At 35.5% G+C, this 20,910-nt stretch overlaps 1 protein-coding gene across 4 annotated transcripts in view; it reads right to left on the bottom strand.

Moving 5' to 3' along the window:
• The window catches only part of ADGRB3 (adhesion G protein-coupled receptor B3), a 653,858-nt gene that overhangs the window by 330,211 nt on the left and 302,737 nt on the right, over positions 1–20,910 (bottom strand). For all 4 annotated transcript variants that reach the window (XM_016157597.2, XM_016157598.2, XM_016157599.2 and 1 more), the window contains one exon: positions 9,794–9,988. In XM_016157597.2, coding sequence (XP_016013083.2) covers positions 9,794–9,988 — 195 coding nt within the window. The remainder of the gene's footprint in view (positions 1–9,793; positions 9,989–20,910) is intronic.

The raw sequence follows: 20,910 nt of genomic DNA, 5'->3' as shown, positions 1-20,910 counted from the left end.
GTGCTGCTAATTGTGGCAATATTGCTATTTTGATAATTTATGGATCAGGTCACTTATGTCAGCTCCTGAGTTACAACTGACAGTAGGTTTTTGTTTTGTTTTGTTTTGTTTTGTTTTGATCAGGCCTGATCTCAATGGCCTAGACTGATTTGAAAAATCAAGTGTCCTTGGCAAGCTGGGTTTAGAGTTTGAACTAGGCAGATCTGGTTAAAAATTTTCCCAACATTTATTAACTGGGTGGTTCTGGGCTAATGTTGCCCACCTATGCCTTACTCCTCTAACCTGTAAGATATGAGAAGAGCTGTTGTGAAGCTTGGAGCTAATTCTTAGCACAGTGTCTGACGTGTATTAATGCTCAATATATGGCAGCTTTATGATTTTATGCCCTTTGTGTTATCTTTTTTATGACTGGCTGCGTAATTTGTATTTACAGCCATATAATGGCAAATATGTACCTGTAATGTTGCTACTACAAACTTTCATAACCAATGGCATTCTCTCCTATTTTCTTTTATAGTCTATTCCTCTTTGGGCAACATGTAGAACACAGAACTGATTCACAACTAACTTCAGGGCCTATAATTTGTTCATCAGAAAATTCTCCTAAGAATGTACTCTGCCAGGAAGGATTTTCATTGTTGTTATTAGACATCTACCTCATGAGAAGCACTGTGCCAAACAGTTGTGGGGCACAAAGGTCAGGAGACAAGACTTGTTGCTTTCCTTTGCAGGAAGTATTATGAAAATCAGTACAGTAAATGTATGTTATAAAGAGAAGCATAAGTATTTCTGCCATGTTCAAAATGACTTTTGCCCATATGACACTAAAAGGATACTCTACTTTATGGAAAGAGGTAAATAATTCTTTGTCCAATGTCTGATTGCTTCCGCTTGACAATTTTTCATGGACTATATACAATTTTCAATAAATATACTAAAGCATGTCACAGCGTTTAGCTTTTTCTGAATTCTCTGTAGAAATAGAGTTGTAGGTTAAGGGTACTGATCGAAGATTTCTGAGCCCCCAAAATGTGTTCTCCTTCTCTTAACCCAGCAGCAAAATGCTGGGGCACAGATTGACAAACACAAGTTCTAAGGAATAGTTTTAATAATGTAGAAGTAAAAGTTTCAAGAAATTATGGTGGTTCTAACTAGAAATGTAGGGGAACCATAAGAAAGGCTAAAAGGCAAAACAAGGAAGCAGGGACAAGCCCTTAGGGTAAGGATGGACAGCACAGAGTAGGTCATTGACTCCCCAATCTAGAGACCAGTGGATGGCTGCAAGGCCATTCATGATCTAGTTCCCTTCAATCTCTCCAACTCTCATTAACTACCGTGTCCCATGTTCTCTATATGCAAGGTTCGTCAGAGTTTTACATGCATCGAAACTCTTTTCTGTCCAGGTCTGGAATTATAGAATGTTGTTCCCATCTTTTGAGTGCTCTACTTCCCATTCTTTACTCAAATAACCATTTTTTATCTTTTGTGTCTAGATTTACATACAATTTCTTCAAAACAGCTTTAGCAAATCACTGTCTCCCAGCCAAGTATACAGGGTTTGCATTTTTTTTTTCCTGATTTTAATCAGTGAAAATTTTTATCTTTCATTTCTCAATATCTTTGTGCTCATACTTGGCAAAAAAAATTCCCAGACCAAGGAAACAAGTGGTTCATAGAAATAATAAACCATGAAAATATGATGTGAAGGAAGGGGTTATATCTACCATAAAGGCCCTCTATTCTCTGTTCTGATTGCTAATTCACCAAATACAGGGTGAGTTAGCATGACAGTCTCTGACTCCACCTCTATATCATCCATGAGTGACTCAGCAAAACTACCATGCATTTACCTAAGTGTGAATCATTGCACCTTCACCCTAAGGTAAAAGAGAGGATAGTAATGCAGGCAGCTAGCCAGCTTTAGAGTACCCACTAACAGGATGACAAACATGCTAATTTGGAGTTACACTGTGCAGTATTCTCTTGAAGTATATCAGAATTTTTATTATGATGCATTTCTATGATGATCAGTTCAGAGCTTTTTCCTCTACGAGTCTATAATCTAATTGAAATGATTTGTATTTTATTCACTCTTGTTCCTTTCCATGTACAGCATAAAGCATATGAAAATGTAAATACTCAAATATTTAAAATTGATTGACTGCATGCCTACTGTGTATAAGACGTTGAAGAAATTTTTAAAAATCAATAATCTCCACCTAATTTGTTGCCTCCTTTCAACATCCTCCTCTGCCACACACCCAATGCTACCAAAGTTCGTACTATGTCCAAGAAAGGAATTATGGCACTTATTTTTACAGTTAAGAAAACTGGTTATCTTAAGTAAATGTGGGATCTAACTCTTCCTATTTGAAATGGTATTCTGAAGTCTCAAGGCCATCCTGGACACAGATACACACTTTTCTGAAGTTATAGGACCTAATTAATGAGAAAAAAGCAGCAGCTGTGGATGTTTGACCTGGGTCCTCAGGTTGAAAGGAGCTTCCTCTTCCATAAATACAGTTCATTCTTTGCCATACACAGTAAACCCTCCCCATGCATCACTACTACCACCCAACCCCTGGCAAAATTCATTTAGTCATATAAGTGTTGCTCTATTCAGCAAAAGAATGGTGTAAGGAGAGTGTTAAAAATATAACCCTGGTACCCAAGTGAAAAAAAGACTGGAGAAAGGAACATGATTGGGAAAGTTTATCAAAAGCCCGATATAGCAGTTATGTAGGCCTAAAGGAGAGCAGTGGATGTGAGGAAAGATGAAAAATACTTGAGGAGCAGAAATGCATTTACTTATCTCAGAAGTATCTACTGAATACCTACTATATACCTGTTATTGTTCTAAATGCTGGGATACGACAGTGAGCGAGACACATGCGGACTGCTCCTTCATGGGGTTTACACTCTAGTGGGTAAAAAAAGGCAGGCAGGCAGGCAGGCAGGCAGGCAAGCAAGCAAGCAAGCAAGTAATAAATAAATAAATAAATAAATAAATAAATAAATAAATAAATAAATAGCTGTTAAAAATAAGATGACTTCAGATGGTGATACAAAAATAAAACAATATGAGAGGACAGAGAGTGACTACTAGTTCAAGAAGGCGTGTGTGTGTGTGTGTGTGAGTGATTGTGTGTGTGTGTGTGTGTGTGTGTGTGTGTGTGTATAAAAATGGGAAAGCTCTTTCTAAGGCAGTGGCATCTAAGATGAGAACAGAATGATGAGACGAAGGTAGCCATGGGAAGACCTAAGGAAAAGAGTTTCAAAAATAAGAAGAGAAAGTACAAATTATCTGGGGAGAGGGGACAGTCTGGACAAGTTTAAGAAACAGAAAGAAAGCCAATATAGCTGGAGTGGTTTTGAATAGGAGTTGGGTGGGATGGAGGAGGGAGAATATTAATAAAGGATGAAAAAGATAGGTAAAGGTTAGATAAATTAGGGCCTTGATCCCATAATGGTTATATGATGTGAGTTTCATTAAAAAATAAAAATAAAAATCTAACTTTTGCTGTTGAGTGGAAAACTAACTGTAGAAGAATAAGAGTAAAAACAGGGAAATTAGAAAGTAGTCTGTTTTGTATACTGGGGCCAGAAGTAATGCTAGCATGGTTTAGGGAAACAACATAACTTGGTGACAGATTGCATAAGAGGGAAAGTACAGAATCAAAGATCAGTCTTTGGTTCCTACATCAGGTAATTTAGGGTAATTGCTAAACATTTAACTAGGTTAAAATCCAAAGAGAGTTCAAGACATGGAGACATGGTACAATAGGTCTCATGTATTTTTTCAGCTTCTATGCACTTGGTCAATGACATTTGCATGTGTGATATACAGGACCATATCACACCCAGATTATATATTAAGGCATGCGCAACAAATGTCCAATTCCATGTAATCTGGCTGTGACTCTACTTCTTAGTCTCCTATTCAAGAAAGCCTACAGAAATGAAATTGAGTAAGAGGAACATTATTATACAAGTAACCTTTGGTTTGCTCTATTTTTTTTTAAGCTAACCAATTCCTAAAGAGTGCTTTAATTATTTTTTTAACAGGTGTACAGACAAAATAATTCACAGTTGATCAAGACAAAGAGTCATTATACTATGTTTTAGATCTTTTATCCAGAACATCTATCCAAACAGCACATCAATTGGCTGTTGGCAATTAGAAACTATCAAGGATTCCGGATGGCAGGAGATTATAATCCAGGGTGCCCCTAGCAGGTTTCAGGGACCAAGATCAAAGGAGAATATGACTCAGAGACAAGAAACTAAGACACTGAAAAAGCAGGGGATAAATCATGGGACAAAAGGATTAGGGTATGGAAGACAGTAGGTCAGTAGTAGGAGCCACAGCAGGCTGGATGACCTAACCTGAAAAGCTGTGGTCAGAGGGCTCCTGCCAGCAGGGCTGGGCTGTCCGAGCTTGACCTTTGCAATTTGCCAGATCTAGAGGAATATGAGAGCAAATTACAGAAGTAAATATTCCTTAACATTAACGAGTTCAGGGGGAAAAACTAGAGTCTTTAAGGATAGCTTTTTCTTCTTTTAGTCACAAATCTCACAGCAACTCTGACTCATTTTAAGAACGACATCAGAACATTATTCCAGGTATCTTTCACACTAATCTCATTGCTCTGCCATGATGTAAGACAGTTTGATCTGTGCAGTGTCTGAAAATCTTGGATGGGCAATTTTTTACATGACGCTACCATCTGACGATTAAGGGCTCCACCAGGAGGCAGCAGAGTGGGTCTACTTTGAGGTGCAGTAGATAACGGGAGGCTCAGTGGAAAGAAGCAGCTGTCAATCTTCAGTGCTCTGGGGCATGAGCTTAATGCTGCTCTGGGATCTTCACTTAAAAATGAAAGGTGAAAAAGTGAGTGATACTAATAAGATTAAATATACTAGATGATTATTCCCCAGTGGTAGCCAAAGTTACAGAAACAAAAATAAGTGTGGGAAAATCATTCTCAAATCCAGACTGGGGATGCTTCTCAAATAAACAATGAGGTAGGGACCCATCACACAAGTTTGGGCAGGCCTGGCTGATACATCAAAGTGACCCATCACACAAGTTTGCGCAGGCCTGGCTGATACATCAAAGTGTCAGCGTGTGCAAAGAGCATGCGTGCATTACAAGTTAACCCCTGGCAATACTATAGGTAGTAGCCATAGCAGTATCTGTCCTGGGGGATGAGGCTGGCACAGGCTTCTTTGCTAAAGGACAATTCTAACAAATCTTTCAAGATTCCCTATTATGAGCTGAATTGTGGCTGCTCCCAAATACATTATGTTGAAGCCAGAACCTCCAGTACCTCAGACTGTGTCCATATTTGGAGGCGGAGACTTTGAAGAGGTAATTAAATTAAAATGAGGTCATTAAGGTGGGCCCTCATACAACCTGACGGATGTCTTTACAAGAAGAGATTAGGACACACAGAGATACCATACACACAGAGAAAAGGGCCATGTGAGGACACACAGAGAGGGCAGCCATATGCAAGCTAAGGAGAGAAGCTTCAGGAGAAATCATCTTGAATTTCTAACTTCCAGAACCATCAATAAAGACATTTCTGCAGTTTAAGCCACCAGCCTGCAGTATTTTTTATGGCATCCCTTGTAAACTCATACATTTCCCAATAATTTTTTAAAAGAAGAATATTTGAGAATACATGATGTCGCAAAGAAAACTATAAACTACCTGTACATTGTGCTAATGCAAATCTCAATATTTTCTTGGCTCTGAAAGAAATAATGGGGGATTCTGAAAAGACAAAACAATCTATGAGATGTTTTATTATATTTTTAAAAGTATTTTACCCAAATCATCTATTTATATTACATGGCATTTACTAGTTTTAGGCTGCACCATACATATTCTTAAAATATCTTTGCCTCCCTACCTCTTCCCACCTGATGGCTGTGCATACTCTGTTCTCTCTTAAGGAGATTGTGAGTTCCTCACTGCCAGAAGTCATCTGCTAACTTTCGTTCATAATAGGTATACTCATGCTGATTTGTGAATCAAGATGTACTGTTTGATATCTAACCCATTTAAGGAAGTATTTGGCATTAAATTTCTTATTTCAGATAAATAAAGAGCCTTATTCTTTATAATAAGGACAAGGTTTAAATACTGACTAGAATAAGCTAATAGTCATACAAGGTTCTCTCTACCACAGAGAAACAATAGGGAACCTTCTTAGGCTGTTAAGCACTGACAACAGAAAAGGTTTATGACTTACAGTGATTGTCAGCTGGGTGTTATGGGCCTGTTCACAACCTGGTTCTCACTGAGCTAGGAATCCTAGTTATTGATTTAAGCCATTCTCCTCATTCATTTCTCTCAATTTTAAAATGGCCCTTAGTTTCAACCTTGAGGACTAAAGCTTCTTTCCTGACTCCCATTTTCTTTGACACTTTCCCTGCCCTTCTCCTCTACAAATGAGGAAAAAAAAAAAGCAATGGTGCCCATACATTCTTAGGCAGTGAAATGAGAAACATCTGACCTTCCTTTCTTAGCAGGAGAAATACCAAAAATGCATATCTGCACAGTAGCAGTATCTGTGGTCCAGAGATGCTTTGGGCTTTTGCTCTATTAAAGCACTACTAAATTTCTTGTATAATGAGAGTAGTTACATTTTTTGAGATCTTACTCTATGCCACATGTTATGTAATTTTTACCTAGATCATTTAGCCCTCACACTTGCACTATAAGGTAGGTACTATTATTTCATATAATAGAAGTGAAAATTGAGTCATAGAAAAGTCAATTAACTTGTCTAACATCACATAGCTAACAAGGTCAAAGCCATGACATGAAGCTCAAGACTCTGCCCACAGAGCAAACACTCTTAATCGTGACACTCTACTCTTTCCTACCTTTCCTGCTATGCTAAAATGGCATTACGATTCCAGCCTAAAGGCTGCTAATTCTACAAAGGGAAGTAGAAAATGCAAGAAAATTTGGAGTTCAAGATGAGTTTAGTGTATGCCATATTAAGTTAGAGATGCTAGCCAATCAGAAATTCCTGGAACCCTTTGAAATAGAGAATTGAAGTTTTAGTAAGGTAGGGGCGATATTGAGTGAGGCTATAAACTGGAGTTCAAGCAAAGACAATAAATATATACAAAAATATTCTTATAAAATTGTGGAAAGTAGAATAAAAGAGTTACAAATACTCTGGAATTTCAGAGAAGAGAAAGATCATTTTCAGATGGAGTTCGGGGCTTGCTGGCATGGCATTCAGAAAGACTTGGTAGAGTTGGGCTAGGATTTTGACATGGAGAGATGGAAGAAGGAATTCTAGAAGAGGAGGACATTCTGGGTTCCTGAAAAGACACCAGCAAAGACAATGAAATAGAAAAATACAGCTCCTGTTATGAGAGAATGACTATGACTAGGACACCTATGTGCTTAGAATTTGGGAGATAGGTGGACGATTAATGAAAGAGTAGGACGAAAATGGAGGAATCTATTTCTGATTATGCCAAAATGACAACAAAACAATCAACCAAATTGCTCTATTTAAGTCAAACCAGCTAATATCCATGACTAAGCCTTTGGTTAAACTAATTGTTCATTGAGTCAATGCATTCTAATGAGCAATTCTGTTCGGTAGTTAGGCAGACATGAGCGACATGAGCAAGGCCCAGCTCTGTAACCTCAGAAACCTCCCTTAAGGACCTCACAGAAACACACATTTTTTTAGGTTATGAATCACCCCAAATCCTAAGGCACAAAGGCCATAAAAGTTGCTGGCTTAAACCAGCCATAAACGTGTGCATAGAAAGTAATACCCCAACTTGCCCATGACCTCAGCCTCATTATACCATCATTATAACAGCATGCCTATGCCCAGAAGTTCATGAATCTAATTATAACAGACTGAATTCTAGGTAAGCACATGAGCAGTAAACAAAGTGTCATATAGCAGTCGACTGTCAGTCAAGGTGACCTCAGATGCTGATCATCTAGTACTGCCCTTGTACCCTCCATCATAGCCAAATATAAACAGACTTTCCCACTTCTGTGCTGTTATAGCTCTTCGCTGAAAATCCACTCCTCTCTTGGGCCATACTCTATTTTATCTTTTCACCTCCCAAATTTCACAGAACGGCACCTTCCTTAACATGGCCTGTCTCCTAAAAATGTACTTTCAATAAATCTTACTTTTTCTAAACCTCTTTGACCTGTAATTCTTTATTGTGTCAGTATGGAAAAGCCAAGGACCCCCTCCATGCCCCAACAGTAACAGTTCAATCAAAATATGTTCCCAGTATAACCTGGTAATCTTAATTGCTTGAATTTCGGAAACTGAATATTTTAAAGCCCTATATCTTGAGAGTTAGACCAGGCCTTAGAGATTATTCAGTGTACCATTCTGCCTGATGTTTCAACTGTGAACACAAACGTCTGAGGAGTTTTGAAATTACAACTTTTATTTTGAGTCAAGGACTTTGAATGCTATTTTTAAATGTAAATGCTAATGTATAGAAGCATTTCAGAACTACAGGGAAAAGCTGTACTCAACTCACTTTAATAAGTTTTGAAAATTGGAAACTGTACCATTCTTCGTAAGGAAAAAAAAGTATCTTTGAAATGCTGCAATGATGGTAATCTTCCCATCCTATCCCCCAACGTTTTTTTACAATTAAAAATGTATTCCTCGGCACTGGTGATATAATACAGAATGCAGCTTCAATAATTCTCATACCAGTTACTTTCAGCAGTATATGCATATATTTAAGTAATATATATGCCTTCATACATATCAGGGTATCAATATTATTTATGAATGATGCCATGATTCCAAAAAGCCTTCTTTTCCTCTTTCCCTCAATAGCTGATTAAAACAAACAAAATAAACAAAAAGCCCTCTACATTACGGAAGTGAAATGCAAATAAAACTCCCAAATGAAGAGTAGGATGAAAGAAAACTACCTGATCTGGGAGTTTTGCCAAATCTTTACTTTAATGAACTTTATGCAGAGATACAGGAAGAACATTATGCTGGAAATGCAGAAATCAACTCAGCATTCTTGGCAGAAGTACTTTTTAGCCTACAGCACAAGAAGAGTTAATCTGAAATGCAAACTCGAGTTGCATTAAATATGCTTTGTTTGCCATTCAACAAGCTTTGTTTTAATGGCAAAGGCAATACTGAAATTGGGCGAGTACTTAAACTTTATTATGGGAGTAAATGATGCTGCTCTAGAAGGATTCCATGACAAGGAAAATATGCTGTGAGGAGTTATTGAATTTCTAATTTTTTTACCCAGAACAATTCTCTGTTTGCCTAATATTTTCAGGTATTGGTTCCACAAAATTAAATATGGCCCTCTCCCTTCTAATAGCAAAACCCCAAACAAAACTTAAAATATGTCTTCTTTGTATGTTATAGTTAATGTGCTTTCATTATGCTTAATGTACTTTTAATAGTCTCCTATGGCAAGATGGTGATATTAAATGTGAGAAAAAAATATCCATGATACAGCCTTGAATTTGCTATAGCGCCTTTTATCTGAGGGCCGAGAACACTTCACACACATCCTCGTTCAGTATCTCCTTGAAGTGTATTATGATAATTTTATGGTTGAGGATACTAGGGTATAGAATAACCAAGGGAACTGAGATCGTTTCCAGAGCTCACACTAAGCACAACCTGATGTCTCCCCCCAGTCTAAGCTGCCTTCAAGATGGCTGCGCCAGCTTCTCCAAGCTAAAAATTGATTGCTACTTCACTAGTTTTTTCTTTCATGAGATTATCTCCCTTACCTGGACACCATCAGATGCAGGGATGTAACTTGCTCTTTTAAATGTGTCTGTCACATTTCTGAGGATTTCCACAGACATCAGAAGATCGCCTGCATAGAAATTTTTCCTCTGAGTTAAATCCAACAGTGTCTTGGTCACCTGGGACATCCCATCACCTGCCAGCATTCGCTGTCCCTTAGCAAGGTGTTCTTTAATCTGGATGGTCAAAAGAACAGAATAAACATCAGAATCTTCATTCCTACTTCTCTTCATATCTTCATCCAGCCAATATATTTAAAATTGAAGAGTTGACTTTAAAATAGCTTTGCAACACTTGGGAGGATTTCAAAACTGTAAATTGTGTGTATCCCACACTCAGAGGATGAACATGCAAAGAGTGTACTACACATTTTGGCAGGCTTGACAGACTTGCCTTTATCTCATTCTCAGAACACACAATTCAACATAGTAGAAAAAGTATATATTAACTTAGGCTTTTAACTGAAGTAAAACTGAATGTCATGAACATGGAAATGAGTAAGGTGTGGTCAGAGATGGGAGATTATTATAAACACTTTGAAATTTCCATTTGTATTAACAAGCCAAGCTTAACAATTTTTGCTTTACCTCCTAAAGTAAACATATCTTTCTATAGCGGCAAAATAAAAATGACCAAAAAAAACAAACAAACAAAAAAAAAATGTTCAGCTAGGTCTTCAGGAGCAGAACAAACTATTAAGATTCAAGACTTAAATTACTTTTATGGCCAGAGAAATGTGCCATCAACTTTTATATTTTCTTACCTTATAGTTCAAGAGAAGGAAAGCATTTTATAGTGTGAAAGAATGGTAAGGTAGAGAGGATAAAGTGATAGCAATGATTCATTATACTTTTCTTTGTTTAATAAAAGGTTAATCTTTATCATTTCATTGCTTAATTTATGATAAAATGAATATATCAAAAGATCATGAAATAATCAAGAACTAACACAGCAGAGAACTAGTGAAGTAATGTTAAAGCGTAATAATTGTTATGATCAATTTCCCATTAAGGATCATGCCAACAAATGCTATTAAGTATGGCGATCAATCTGAACTAATCCAAAAAGTTAGGAATTTTCTACAAACTGTACTTTAAAAAGTGGTATCTTGCTACTTGAGATATTTTACTTTTCTTTGATCTCTAAATTTATTTCGGTGGAGTAAAAAGTCTTTGGAGACATACTCTATTTCCATTGTGTTATGCTAAAAGATAACATATTTAGGGAGTTTGTCTCTTCCCATTTTCTTCTTACATTTCCTTCCTTTAGTAGAAGCCATTTCTCCCTGCTTCTCCTCAGTAGAAGCCATCAATCCCTGACAAAAGCCCAAAGGATTGGTATGGGATCAATGACCAGCCTCTGCCTGTTTCTTTTCTAAATTATTGATAAATATTTGTAATTTATGTTTAGGTCGTGAGTTCTATAACTTCATGTTTTTGCACTGGCTATGCCATCTTCCTCCCTAACAAATCTTATGTTTATGCACCTCTTAGATTTAGTCCTGGTTCTTCTAAATATTTAGAGTTAATCAACTCCCTTCTCTGTGCTATCTCTTCTCTTATACATACATCACCATATCATACTGAATTATATGAGCAGCTCATTTGCTCATATGATTTTCTGCCCCAGTTATCCTTTTGAACCTCAGGGTAGGTTCCCTGCCTTATTCACAGTCTTGGAATATAGCACAGTAAAAGTCTAGTAGAGTAAATTAAATTTTTATATCTTACCTATACCTATATGATGTCGTACAAATGTTTGGTATTTGGAGCCAGTAGTGCTCAGGTTTTAATTTAAACTTTGCAACTTATTATTTATGTAATTAAATCCATTGGAGACAGTTTACCACGTCTCCTTCACAATTTGAAAAATATAGCTATCTGGTTAAAATGTTTTAAAAACATTTTCTTAATTCAGAGGAAATCAAATGAGTCTAAGATTATTAGCACGAGCTAATGAATCACAGGAAACATCTTGCCTTGCCGTGGTCTGCGTGCCCTATGTGATCTAGTTCCTGGGGACTTGCAATAACCTCTCCCCTCATTCACTGCCCTCTAGTCTCTTTGGTCTTTTTGATCTTCTTCAACAACATTTAGCCTGTGTCAGGGCCTTTCTGTTTGCTTTTCCTTTTGCCTTGAAGTCTATCCACAGATATTCATATCCTTTTTTGACACTTCCTCAGAGAGGTCTTAGCTGATTCTCTATCTAATATGGTATGCTTTTCATTCATCTTACCCTCCTTCACTGTGCTCAACCTTACCAGTCATTGTGCCATTAACGTTTTGGCTTCTTTATTTTTTTTCATGACTCTGCCCTCCATTAGAATATAAGCCTTGTACAGATATTTTGTCTATATTGTTTACTCTTATATTTCCAGCACTTAGAAGATTTATTCAACATACTGAACAAATTAATTAGATAAATGAATGAATGAATGAATGAATGAATGAGTCGACTTCCTTCTATGCTCACATTAGATTTTAGGATTAAATTAGGCACACTTGAAAGCTGTCTTAACTCTCTCATCGGCATAGTCTATAGCAAACACTGGTATTATATAGCATGAGAAATACCTGACTTAAAGAGATAGTGCAGCTTCTTGGCATGAAAGTGTCTGGTTCAGTAGAGGGAGTATGAAGAAACTTCTGAAGTGAAGTGAAGTTAATAGGGTCTAACCTAAAAAATGTCACAAAATTCAGTTTTTGCTGGCAACACAAATCCCAGCTGTGATACTCAAAGCCACAGAGGACTTAAATGATTCACCATTAGAAATAGAATGTAGCAATAGGTGCCAAAGTAAACATCATCTGACTACTTCAAATCAGGTCTGTATCTACTATTTTGGCAATGCACACCCATGCCTGTGAGGGATCTAACTTGCACAGGTCTCAGGTATCCTTCTTTCAAACAAAAATATCACAACACTGTGATCTTGAGGAATAAAACATATAGACATGTTTTTGGTTCACAATAAAAATAGTACAGAAGGCACTGGATGGCTCAGCTAATCAGAGATAGGAAAGCCAATCTTTCATGTCTGGGTCAGCATCAAATGTGGCCCCAGTCAGTAGTAAATTAACATCAATGCCATCTGACAGCTGCTTAGCAGGCTTATGTGGAATGAGTTGTTCTCAGTGTAGCTCTTTGCAGACAGGTGCCCAGATCACAATGCCAGCTCTCACAATCGGCGTTAATTAGCATCCTTCCTGGCATTGTCAGTGGAAAGCACCCAGAACAAATACCTTGAAATATCTGTACATGATAGTGTAGCATTTAGAAAGAGTATCAAGAGCATTTGGATAAGGCACATTTCCATCTGTAATATATTTAGTTGATAAAAAAATTCCAGTTTCTTGATATTCCTTTCACAATGAAAATGTACTTACTGTGAAAGGTTCTTTCCTTACTTCATACCTACCCTTTCACTACCTTTTTTTTTTTTTTTCTAAAATGAACAAATCCATCTTTACCTACAGGTCTTTTTCACTCTTTCCTAGGTCATGAAGCAGTAGAGTTCAGATTGGGTTTGCTCAACATACCTCTTTTCTATTTCAAATTGTCCTTTATTTGCATTTTACCTCTCTTTTGTTATCTCTATGCTTTAACTCTCATTCAATCCTTCTTCAATCTTTTCCTCTCTCAAAAACACAAACTGATGTCTATCTCATTTAAATATCAATTTCTCATATTGCTACTTCCTTTTAACTATTGTCTTCTTTCTGTTTCTCTTCAAAATAAAAATGAGAAGTATGAAATCTGATTTGAATCCCACAACTCTTTAAGTTGCAAATTAAACGCAACAATTATCCATTAAGTGTTCTCTCTGGAAATCTTACTAGTATATTTTGTTTAAAAAGCAGATGGAGTCTTAAAACTTGCATTTAAATTGTGATTGTACTATTTACAACATAGGATCACTGGACAAAATATTAGTCTCTTTCCTAGGATCATTTGATCTGTCTGTAATGGGTTAATACAAAAGTAGAAGTTAAAAGTGGACATTCAATGACTGTTTCTCTTTCTTTTCTTCCCATCTACAACTTATAATTCCTCTAAACAGTAGCAATGTGGTTATTTTCACATCCATTCTTTTTACCAATGGGCAAGAGACAAATCCTGGTGCAGGTCCTCAACACTTCTCATCACACTCATCACGAAAGTCTCATAACCAGTCTCATTGAATCTTTCCCAATGCTACCTTTTACATGTCTGAACATGTTACTTCTCTGCTAAAAAACAAAACAAAACACCATAAAAATCCATCCATTTTCATATTTAATCAAATAAACCCTCAATTGTTGATTTATAAGGCCACTCAAATATAATCCTAACATATAATTCTTTTATCTCACTATCTCATTTTACTTACCACTATTCTCCCACTATTTCTATTCAGTTGGTAATTATTTCAATCCTATCCTTCCATTTCTATCGTTGCTTAGTAAAGTAATTCATCTTGCATTTGAATTCCTCCAATTAGCCTTTACTATATTATTATTACTGATTTTTAAACTAGTAATATGTTTTAATTAACCTACTTATTTCACTATTGTTTCTTAACCATTGCTTCTGAAATTGTCTTCTTTTTTCAAAGTGTATTTTTCTTTTTCCTAATCTTTTAGTAATTATTTAAGTAAAGCTCTGTGAATGATAACTTACTTTTTTTTGAAGTTACACTCACTTTCGATGGATCTTTTAGATAGGGACAATTTTATTTTCCCTTTAGCACTCTCATAATGTGACTTTAGTGCTTCCAATGTTGTTAAACAGTTAAACAGCCAGTAGATCTTTTGTAGATTATCAGTCTTTTCTTTGTGGTACCTCTTAAGATTTTTCCTTTTGTCTTTAGTATAATGTAGATTAAGTTTATGTGGATTTGCTTTTCTGTATTAGGAAGTTTTTTCAATCTGAATATCTTATCTGTCTTCAACTTTGGAAAATTGTTAGGCACTAACTCATAGAATATTGCCTCTTCCTTAGTCTTTTTATGTCTTTCTACAATATTTTTTCTATTATATTATGTAAATTTCTATCAAACATATATTAATTTTCTCATTCTATTCTTCATTTTCTAAATTCTCTTTTATATTTTTCACTTCTTTATCTGTTCTGGATTCTGAGTGATCATTTTGCAAGCATAACTTCCAGGTCACTAATACTTTCTCCAGTTGTGTCTAACTGGCTATTTATTCTATCCATTAATTTCAGTGACAATATTTTCCATTTATAGAAGTTCTATTTAATCTTTTGCACATTCTCCCGTTCCTTAATTATCTCTTATCTCTTAAATTATTTTAAACAAATATGTTAGTTTATTTCATATTTTCTATTATTTTTACTTATATTGCTAATTTGGTTCCTACATTTGCTAATTCTCCCTTCTAATTGTAATGATTGTGAACTCACATTCAGTGGGATGCATTTATCTTTCGGGAGCCCTAAATTGCTGGTTTGTGAAAGAGTTGCTAGAGAATAGTCCTGAATGTATTTTCTGAGAATGGGTATGTTTTTCTGATGTGGGGGTGGGGGCCCTCAGGCCATTCAATAATATCAGATCATTTCCTACAAATCTCCATGTTTACTCTTTTTCTTTATGTCTTAGACTAAGAGTGTCCATTTGGGGGGAAAAGTGATTTTTTTCCCCCATCTTCCTCCCAAAACTGTACATGAACTGCAAATTTCTTGGATGCATCCTAAACCTCTAAGGATTTTTTAGCCCATGATGCCAGAGCAGGCAAGATAGTGCTGGATCACTAAATGGGGCTTGGTATAGCATCACTGCTTTTGTGTAAGGAGTCTTGTCAGCATCCCCAAGTGGACTTTAGAGTCTCAGCCTCTACCACCCAGAACTCACATATAGCCTGAAACATTCACAGGCTGCTGAAGAATCACCAGTGTTCCTCTATAGCTCTGGCTTTCTTTTTAATTTTTTTTCCTCTCTCTTCATTTCTGGTATCTAAGGTTTTCTTGGTCTTTCTTTTGAGCTCAGATATGACACAATATTTGAATTTTTTTTCTTGTTATAATTTATGCAGAAGTTAGTTTGATCTGTGAAGTGTAACCTTGGTAAATCCCACTGTCCCACACTGCTGTAGATTTCTAATACCAACCAGACTGAGCTACTCATCATTTCCCAAAGAGAGCCCATGAATTCTCCCTTTTTTCCCTGATTCAGACTTTTCTGTAACTTTACATGTTCTCCCAAAATCCTTTTTTAAAGTTATTTATTCTTCCTAAATTCTTTTCAGATAAATGTTAGCATGATATGATCGCTATTTCAAACCTCATAGAAATAAATCTTGCTCTATCTTATATTATTATAGTGTTTGTGTTCTTCTCCATTCTACTAGACTATAAACTCCCAAAAGGCCTGTAGCTTCTTATTCATCTTTGTTTTCCCTGTAATTTCTAGCACACTGTCTGATACACAAAGGTATTGCTCAAGTGCTTGCTAAATTAAACTGAAACTACAGAAGAACTTTCTTTTTCCTCCTGTAACTAACATCTTTCAAAATTGACAAGATAAAAACATAGCAGTCCATGATTATTCAAAACAAAGAAATATGTAGTAATTAGAGAACTTTTATAGTTCCAGAATTGCCTTTTAAAAGATATGTAATGAATATAAATAGGCAAACAATTTCATAAATTTTAAACATCTACAGTTATAGTTATATAATCACTACCTTTTAAAAATAATTAAAACAATGACATAGCATTTATTGAGTGCCTATTCTATGGTAAGCACGGAACTAAGCGTTTTACATGAGTAACCTAATTTGAGTTTTAAAACAACCATTGTTGGGGTCATAATTACCCATATTTTATAGATGAAGGAGTAGAGACTTAGTATGGAACCAAATTCCCTAAAATTGTATAGCTCCTAAATTGTACCAAGATTTAAGCTCAGGCAATTTGATTTGCAGAGTTTATGCTCTTAACCACTACCTGCTTAACTCAGGTTTTACATAGTGCTTTTATTATAAAATGTCAAGATATTTAAATACTTAAAAATAATTCTCAACCATATTTGTTTAATGAGACATTAAATCTTTCTCTTATGAAGAAAGAGTATGAGAAGAAAGGGACTTGAAGCAAATTGCCAGGCTGTTGAGGTACTACCAATTATTTGAGTAGTGGTCATTATTTTGGAATGGAGTAAGTTAATGTTCCTAAAGCCATTTACTAATATCTGTAAGACATTTTGTAGATAGTTTTATTTAAGTGGCTAGAAAAAATTCCCAAGGGTACATCAAGGATTCTATTTCTCTTGGGCTTTATTTCGTAATTCTAATTTAGTCACTGAAATAGTTCAGAAAGATTTAATAACTTAAATATTTCCTTTTAAATTATAATTATCAGTGATTATGTTTGCTCACATTGCAGCACTCAGTGAGCATTTTTGCTCCAAAGGACAAGTCTTAAAAGTTTCTGTGTCATTCACATTTAGTACTGTTGACAAGATCAACAGTGAAAGAAAAAAACTGAAGTCTAAAAATAGTTGCTTTTTATAGTTCTGGACTGAGCTCTTTGCTCTTTATAAAGAGAGATGTGGTGAGGGTCATGGTGTATTTCTGAAATAACCTTATTCTTTTCACTTTATGCCTCCTACAGGCAGTTACAGCTTGCCTCTATTGTGTTAATTCTAAAAAAAGATTTATCGTAGTTGCTCTGTGCAAATGACACACTTTAAACATCATATATTTATATATTATTTTCAGCATCAACTCCTACAGTCCATCTGTAAGGTATATTAAGGGTTCTCACAGCTCTAAGTGGCTTCAATTAAAAGATAATTATACAAGAAACTTCTTTTCATACAGCAATAATCTAAATATACACTTCTTGTTTCAGTTCATGACTCCATCATTTTCTAAGACCAAGGTCACTCACTAGGTGATAATATTTACAGATCTATCTGGTGTCTCTAGGAAAGAAAGATATCATTTTGTATGTAAAAGAAAGTATACTCTTTGTCCTAATACATAAATAGTTTTTAATTTTTTCTATATTTGATACACAGCATTTGCATTCATCTTAAAGCTAGCCTAGGGCTTTAAGTTCAAATGAGAAAGACAATTCTTATCTAGAGACAACATGATAGGACAGATTTGGTCCACAATTCCCCTGCAAAAATTATATGCATATTGCACAAAGCCCAGGATGAACAGCATTTGGCCATAGGATATTGAGTATCCCAGTTTCTTGCTTCAGGAATTCCTAAAGTGAGAGATAAGATAGCATGATTTCGAGGATTGCAAGGTACTAATGTGATAATAAACTGAGTAATGAAGAAAACTGAATCAGGTATACTGTGCTTATTTCCCTGAAAAGTCTAGAAATTTCCAAAGATAAAAATTGAGAGCCTAGTAAGTTTACCTACCCAGAAAAAAAAAAAAAAGACAGAGAGGGAGAGAAATAGCTTTAATTCTGAAGTTTTAGGCTAGAATTAGTCAAAAGTACAATTTGCGAGCAAAGAACATAGATGGATAGATTTTTTTTTTTCTTAACATCAAATAAATCTAGTTCTTACTTATATTCTGAGAATCCTTTAAGAGTTCAAAGCAATACAGTGGTCCCAGACTAGAACTCAAACTTTCAGGAACATTCTCAATGGGAGACGGAGCATTAAGGAACCCAATATTTCTCTAAGGCTTTTCAATTCTATTTGCATTACTCAAGTATTCTAGTTCTAGGGACATTACATCAGTCAGAATGGGATAGGTTATGTTGTGATAACAAACAACTTCAAAATCTCAGTGCCTAAAAACAACAAAGATTTATTTCTCACTCATACTACATACTCAGCCCAGATCATCAGGGAGGCTCTGTTTGTCATAGCCATTTAGGGTTTAAAATGATGGAGGGTGAAAGATTTTCCAATGACAATGATATTCTCAGGCCTGATGCAACAAAGATCACTTCCATACACAACAATAGGCCTGAACTAGTCACATGTGGACACCTAACTTCAAGGGGTGAACAAACATCATCCTCCTATGCCATCGGGAGAGAAAAATGAGATCATCTAATAATGGCATATCTTGTGATGGTATGGAATGGAGTAGTGTTCACTTCTTTGCCTTCATCCAAAAAATTACTTTAAAAATTTTTTTACTTCTTTAAATTTTTTTTTTTCAAATTTTACTTATTTGTGCTCATCTACCAAAACTTCAACCCTAAATAAAATCTGTCACAGTGCTTCTTAAACTTTAATGTGCAGGTGAATTGCAAAGGGACCTTTTCAAAATGCAGATTCTAACTAGGTAGATCTGGAACAGGTCTGAATTTCTATGTTTCTAACAAGCTCCTAGGTGCTGCTGACACTTCTGGACTTCAGAAAACATTTTGGCTCTACCAACCTTCATTTGCACCTGCATCCAAGTAGCTGAATTTCACTGGAGAAAAATCACAACTAAACTATATGTACTCTTAGGTTCTTTATTTCAAACCTTAGTACAATATAACCTTTGGCATCCCCTGACCTACTTTCCTCAAAGCTATTCCTCATTGTCTTGCCATTCAGAAAATTACATCACCATCAGCCAAATGTGCTCATTCAAACTTAATAAAGGATACCATCATCCTTTATTAAGTTTGTATTACGGTAGCAGGTTTCTCAGGTTCCCATCCTGACATCCTATAGTCTATTCTCCACAGAACAGCCATAGATCCTCTTTAATTAGATTAAATCAATCAATCCTTTACTGGCTTCTCTTTGCACTGAGAATACATCCCAAACTCCTGGCAAAGGCCTTCAAGGCACAGAATAATTTGTTTCCCTACCTAGTTCTCCAATCTCATCTCACGACAATCTTTTTTGCTCACTACTTCTGGCCACTGGATCACCTTTCACTTTCTTAAAGACCTCAAGGTTTTTCCATATGCTATTATCTCCAAATGAAATGTACTCTCATTCCTTGACAAACTCATTCTACTCTTTGCATGTCTAGATCCATCTCATCTTTTGGGTCACAGTTTTAAATATCATTTCTTCATAGAGACCTCACTGTATTTTTTTATCGAAACCAGTTTCTAAACATTATTCTCTATGTTGGCACTTTGTTAATTTCCTTCAACATATCACAATTTGTCATTATTTTCTCTCTTGTCCTGTCTCTTTTGTATTTGTTGTATTTTGTATGTGTCTCATTCAAGTTGCATCCTCAGATCTTAGCAATTTTGCTGCACAGAGTTAAAGTTCACTGAATATCTGTAGAATAAATTCATAGGTAAATGAATGGATGGATGAGTGATTAAACAATATAGTACACTTTACCTTATATTATTATTTCCTTTGGCATTAGCCTAAATATAATTCTCTGTTCAAGTATATTTTATTAAATGTTCCTATTAATAAGTTTCAAGTCAGTGAATTTTAATGGCTAAAACAAACTCTAAAATTTCTTCTCTTTAGTTACACTAAATCCATAGTCTGAGAGAAGCTTAAACATTTATTTGGCTTTTATAAATATAATCAGTAATATGTGGTGAGTTTTTTTATTTTTAAAGGAAGAAAAATAAGTATAACTGTTAGAAGTATTTCATTATACATCTATACAATAGTCTCCTTTAAAATTCCCCAGGAAATGTTATCATATGTTCCTAATGAGTTTTTTATTTTTATAATACAGTTGAAATTTATTGGTTTAAAAGAGTGTTGTAATTTATATAAGATCAATGCTTTAGCCAACACAATTAGAAAATTCTATACAAATTGCAATAATCATACTCTTTAGAGTACCTGAGAGCTATGAATGAGATAAACTGAATTTCCAGAAAGAGGAGATCCTTTCTGAAGTAAGCCAACAATTCAGTCAATTTCTTTTTCTATTTTTATCCCTTTGGGAATATTTGCTCAATCTGTGCAAGAAGTGAGAAGCAGGTGTGGTCAGGCCCTCTAGGACAGAAATAAAACTAAGAGAAACTAATGTTTTTTGTTGCCTGGGGCTGGAGAAATATATATTAGAAATTTGAGTGTCCCTAAAAATCTTGCTGAGATTTTTCTCCATGATACATTTGTTGAGTTTTTGAACTGTATAGGAAGCTGAGGAGTTAGGATGAAAACTTCTAAAATGAAGAATGCAATTGTATCCAT

Source organism: Rousettus aegyptiacus, unplaced genomic scaffold (assembly GCF_014176215.1).
Source record: "Rousettus aegyptiacus isolate mRouAeg1 unplaced genomic scaffold, mRouAeg1.p scaffold_m13_p_1, whole genome shotgun sequence".
NCBI lineage: Eukaryota > Metazoa > Chordata > Mammalia > Chiroptera > Pteropodidae > Rousettus > Rousettus aegyptiacus.
Note: the sequence above shows the minus strand (reverse complement) of the source record. Positions and strands in the feature narration are given on the sequence as shown.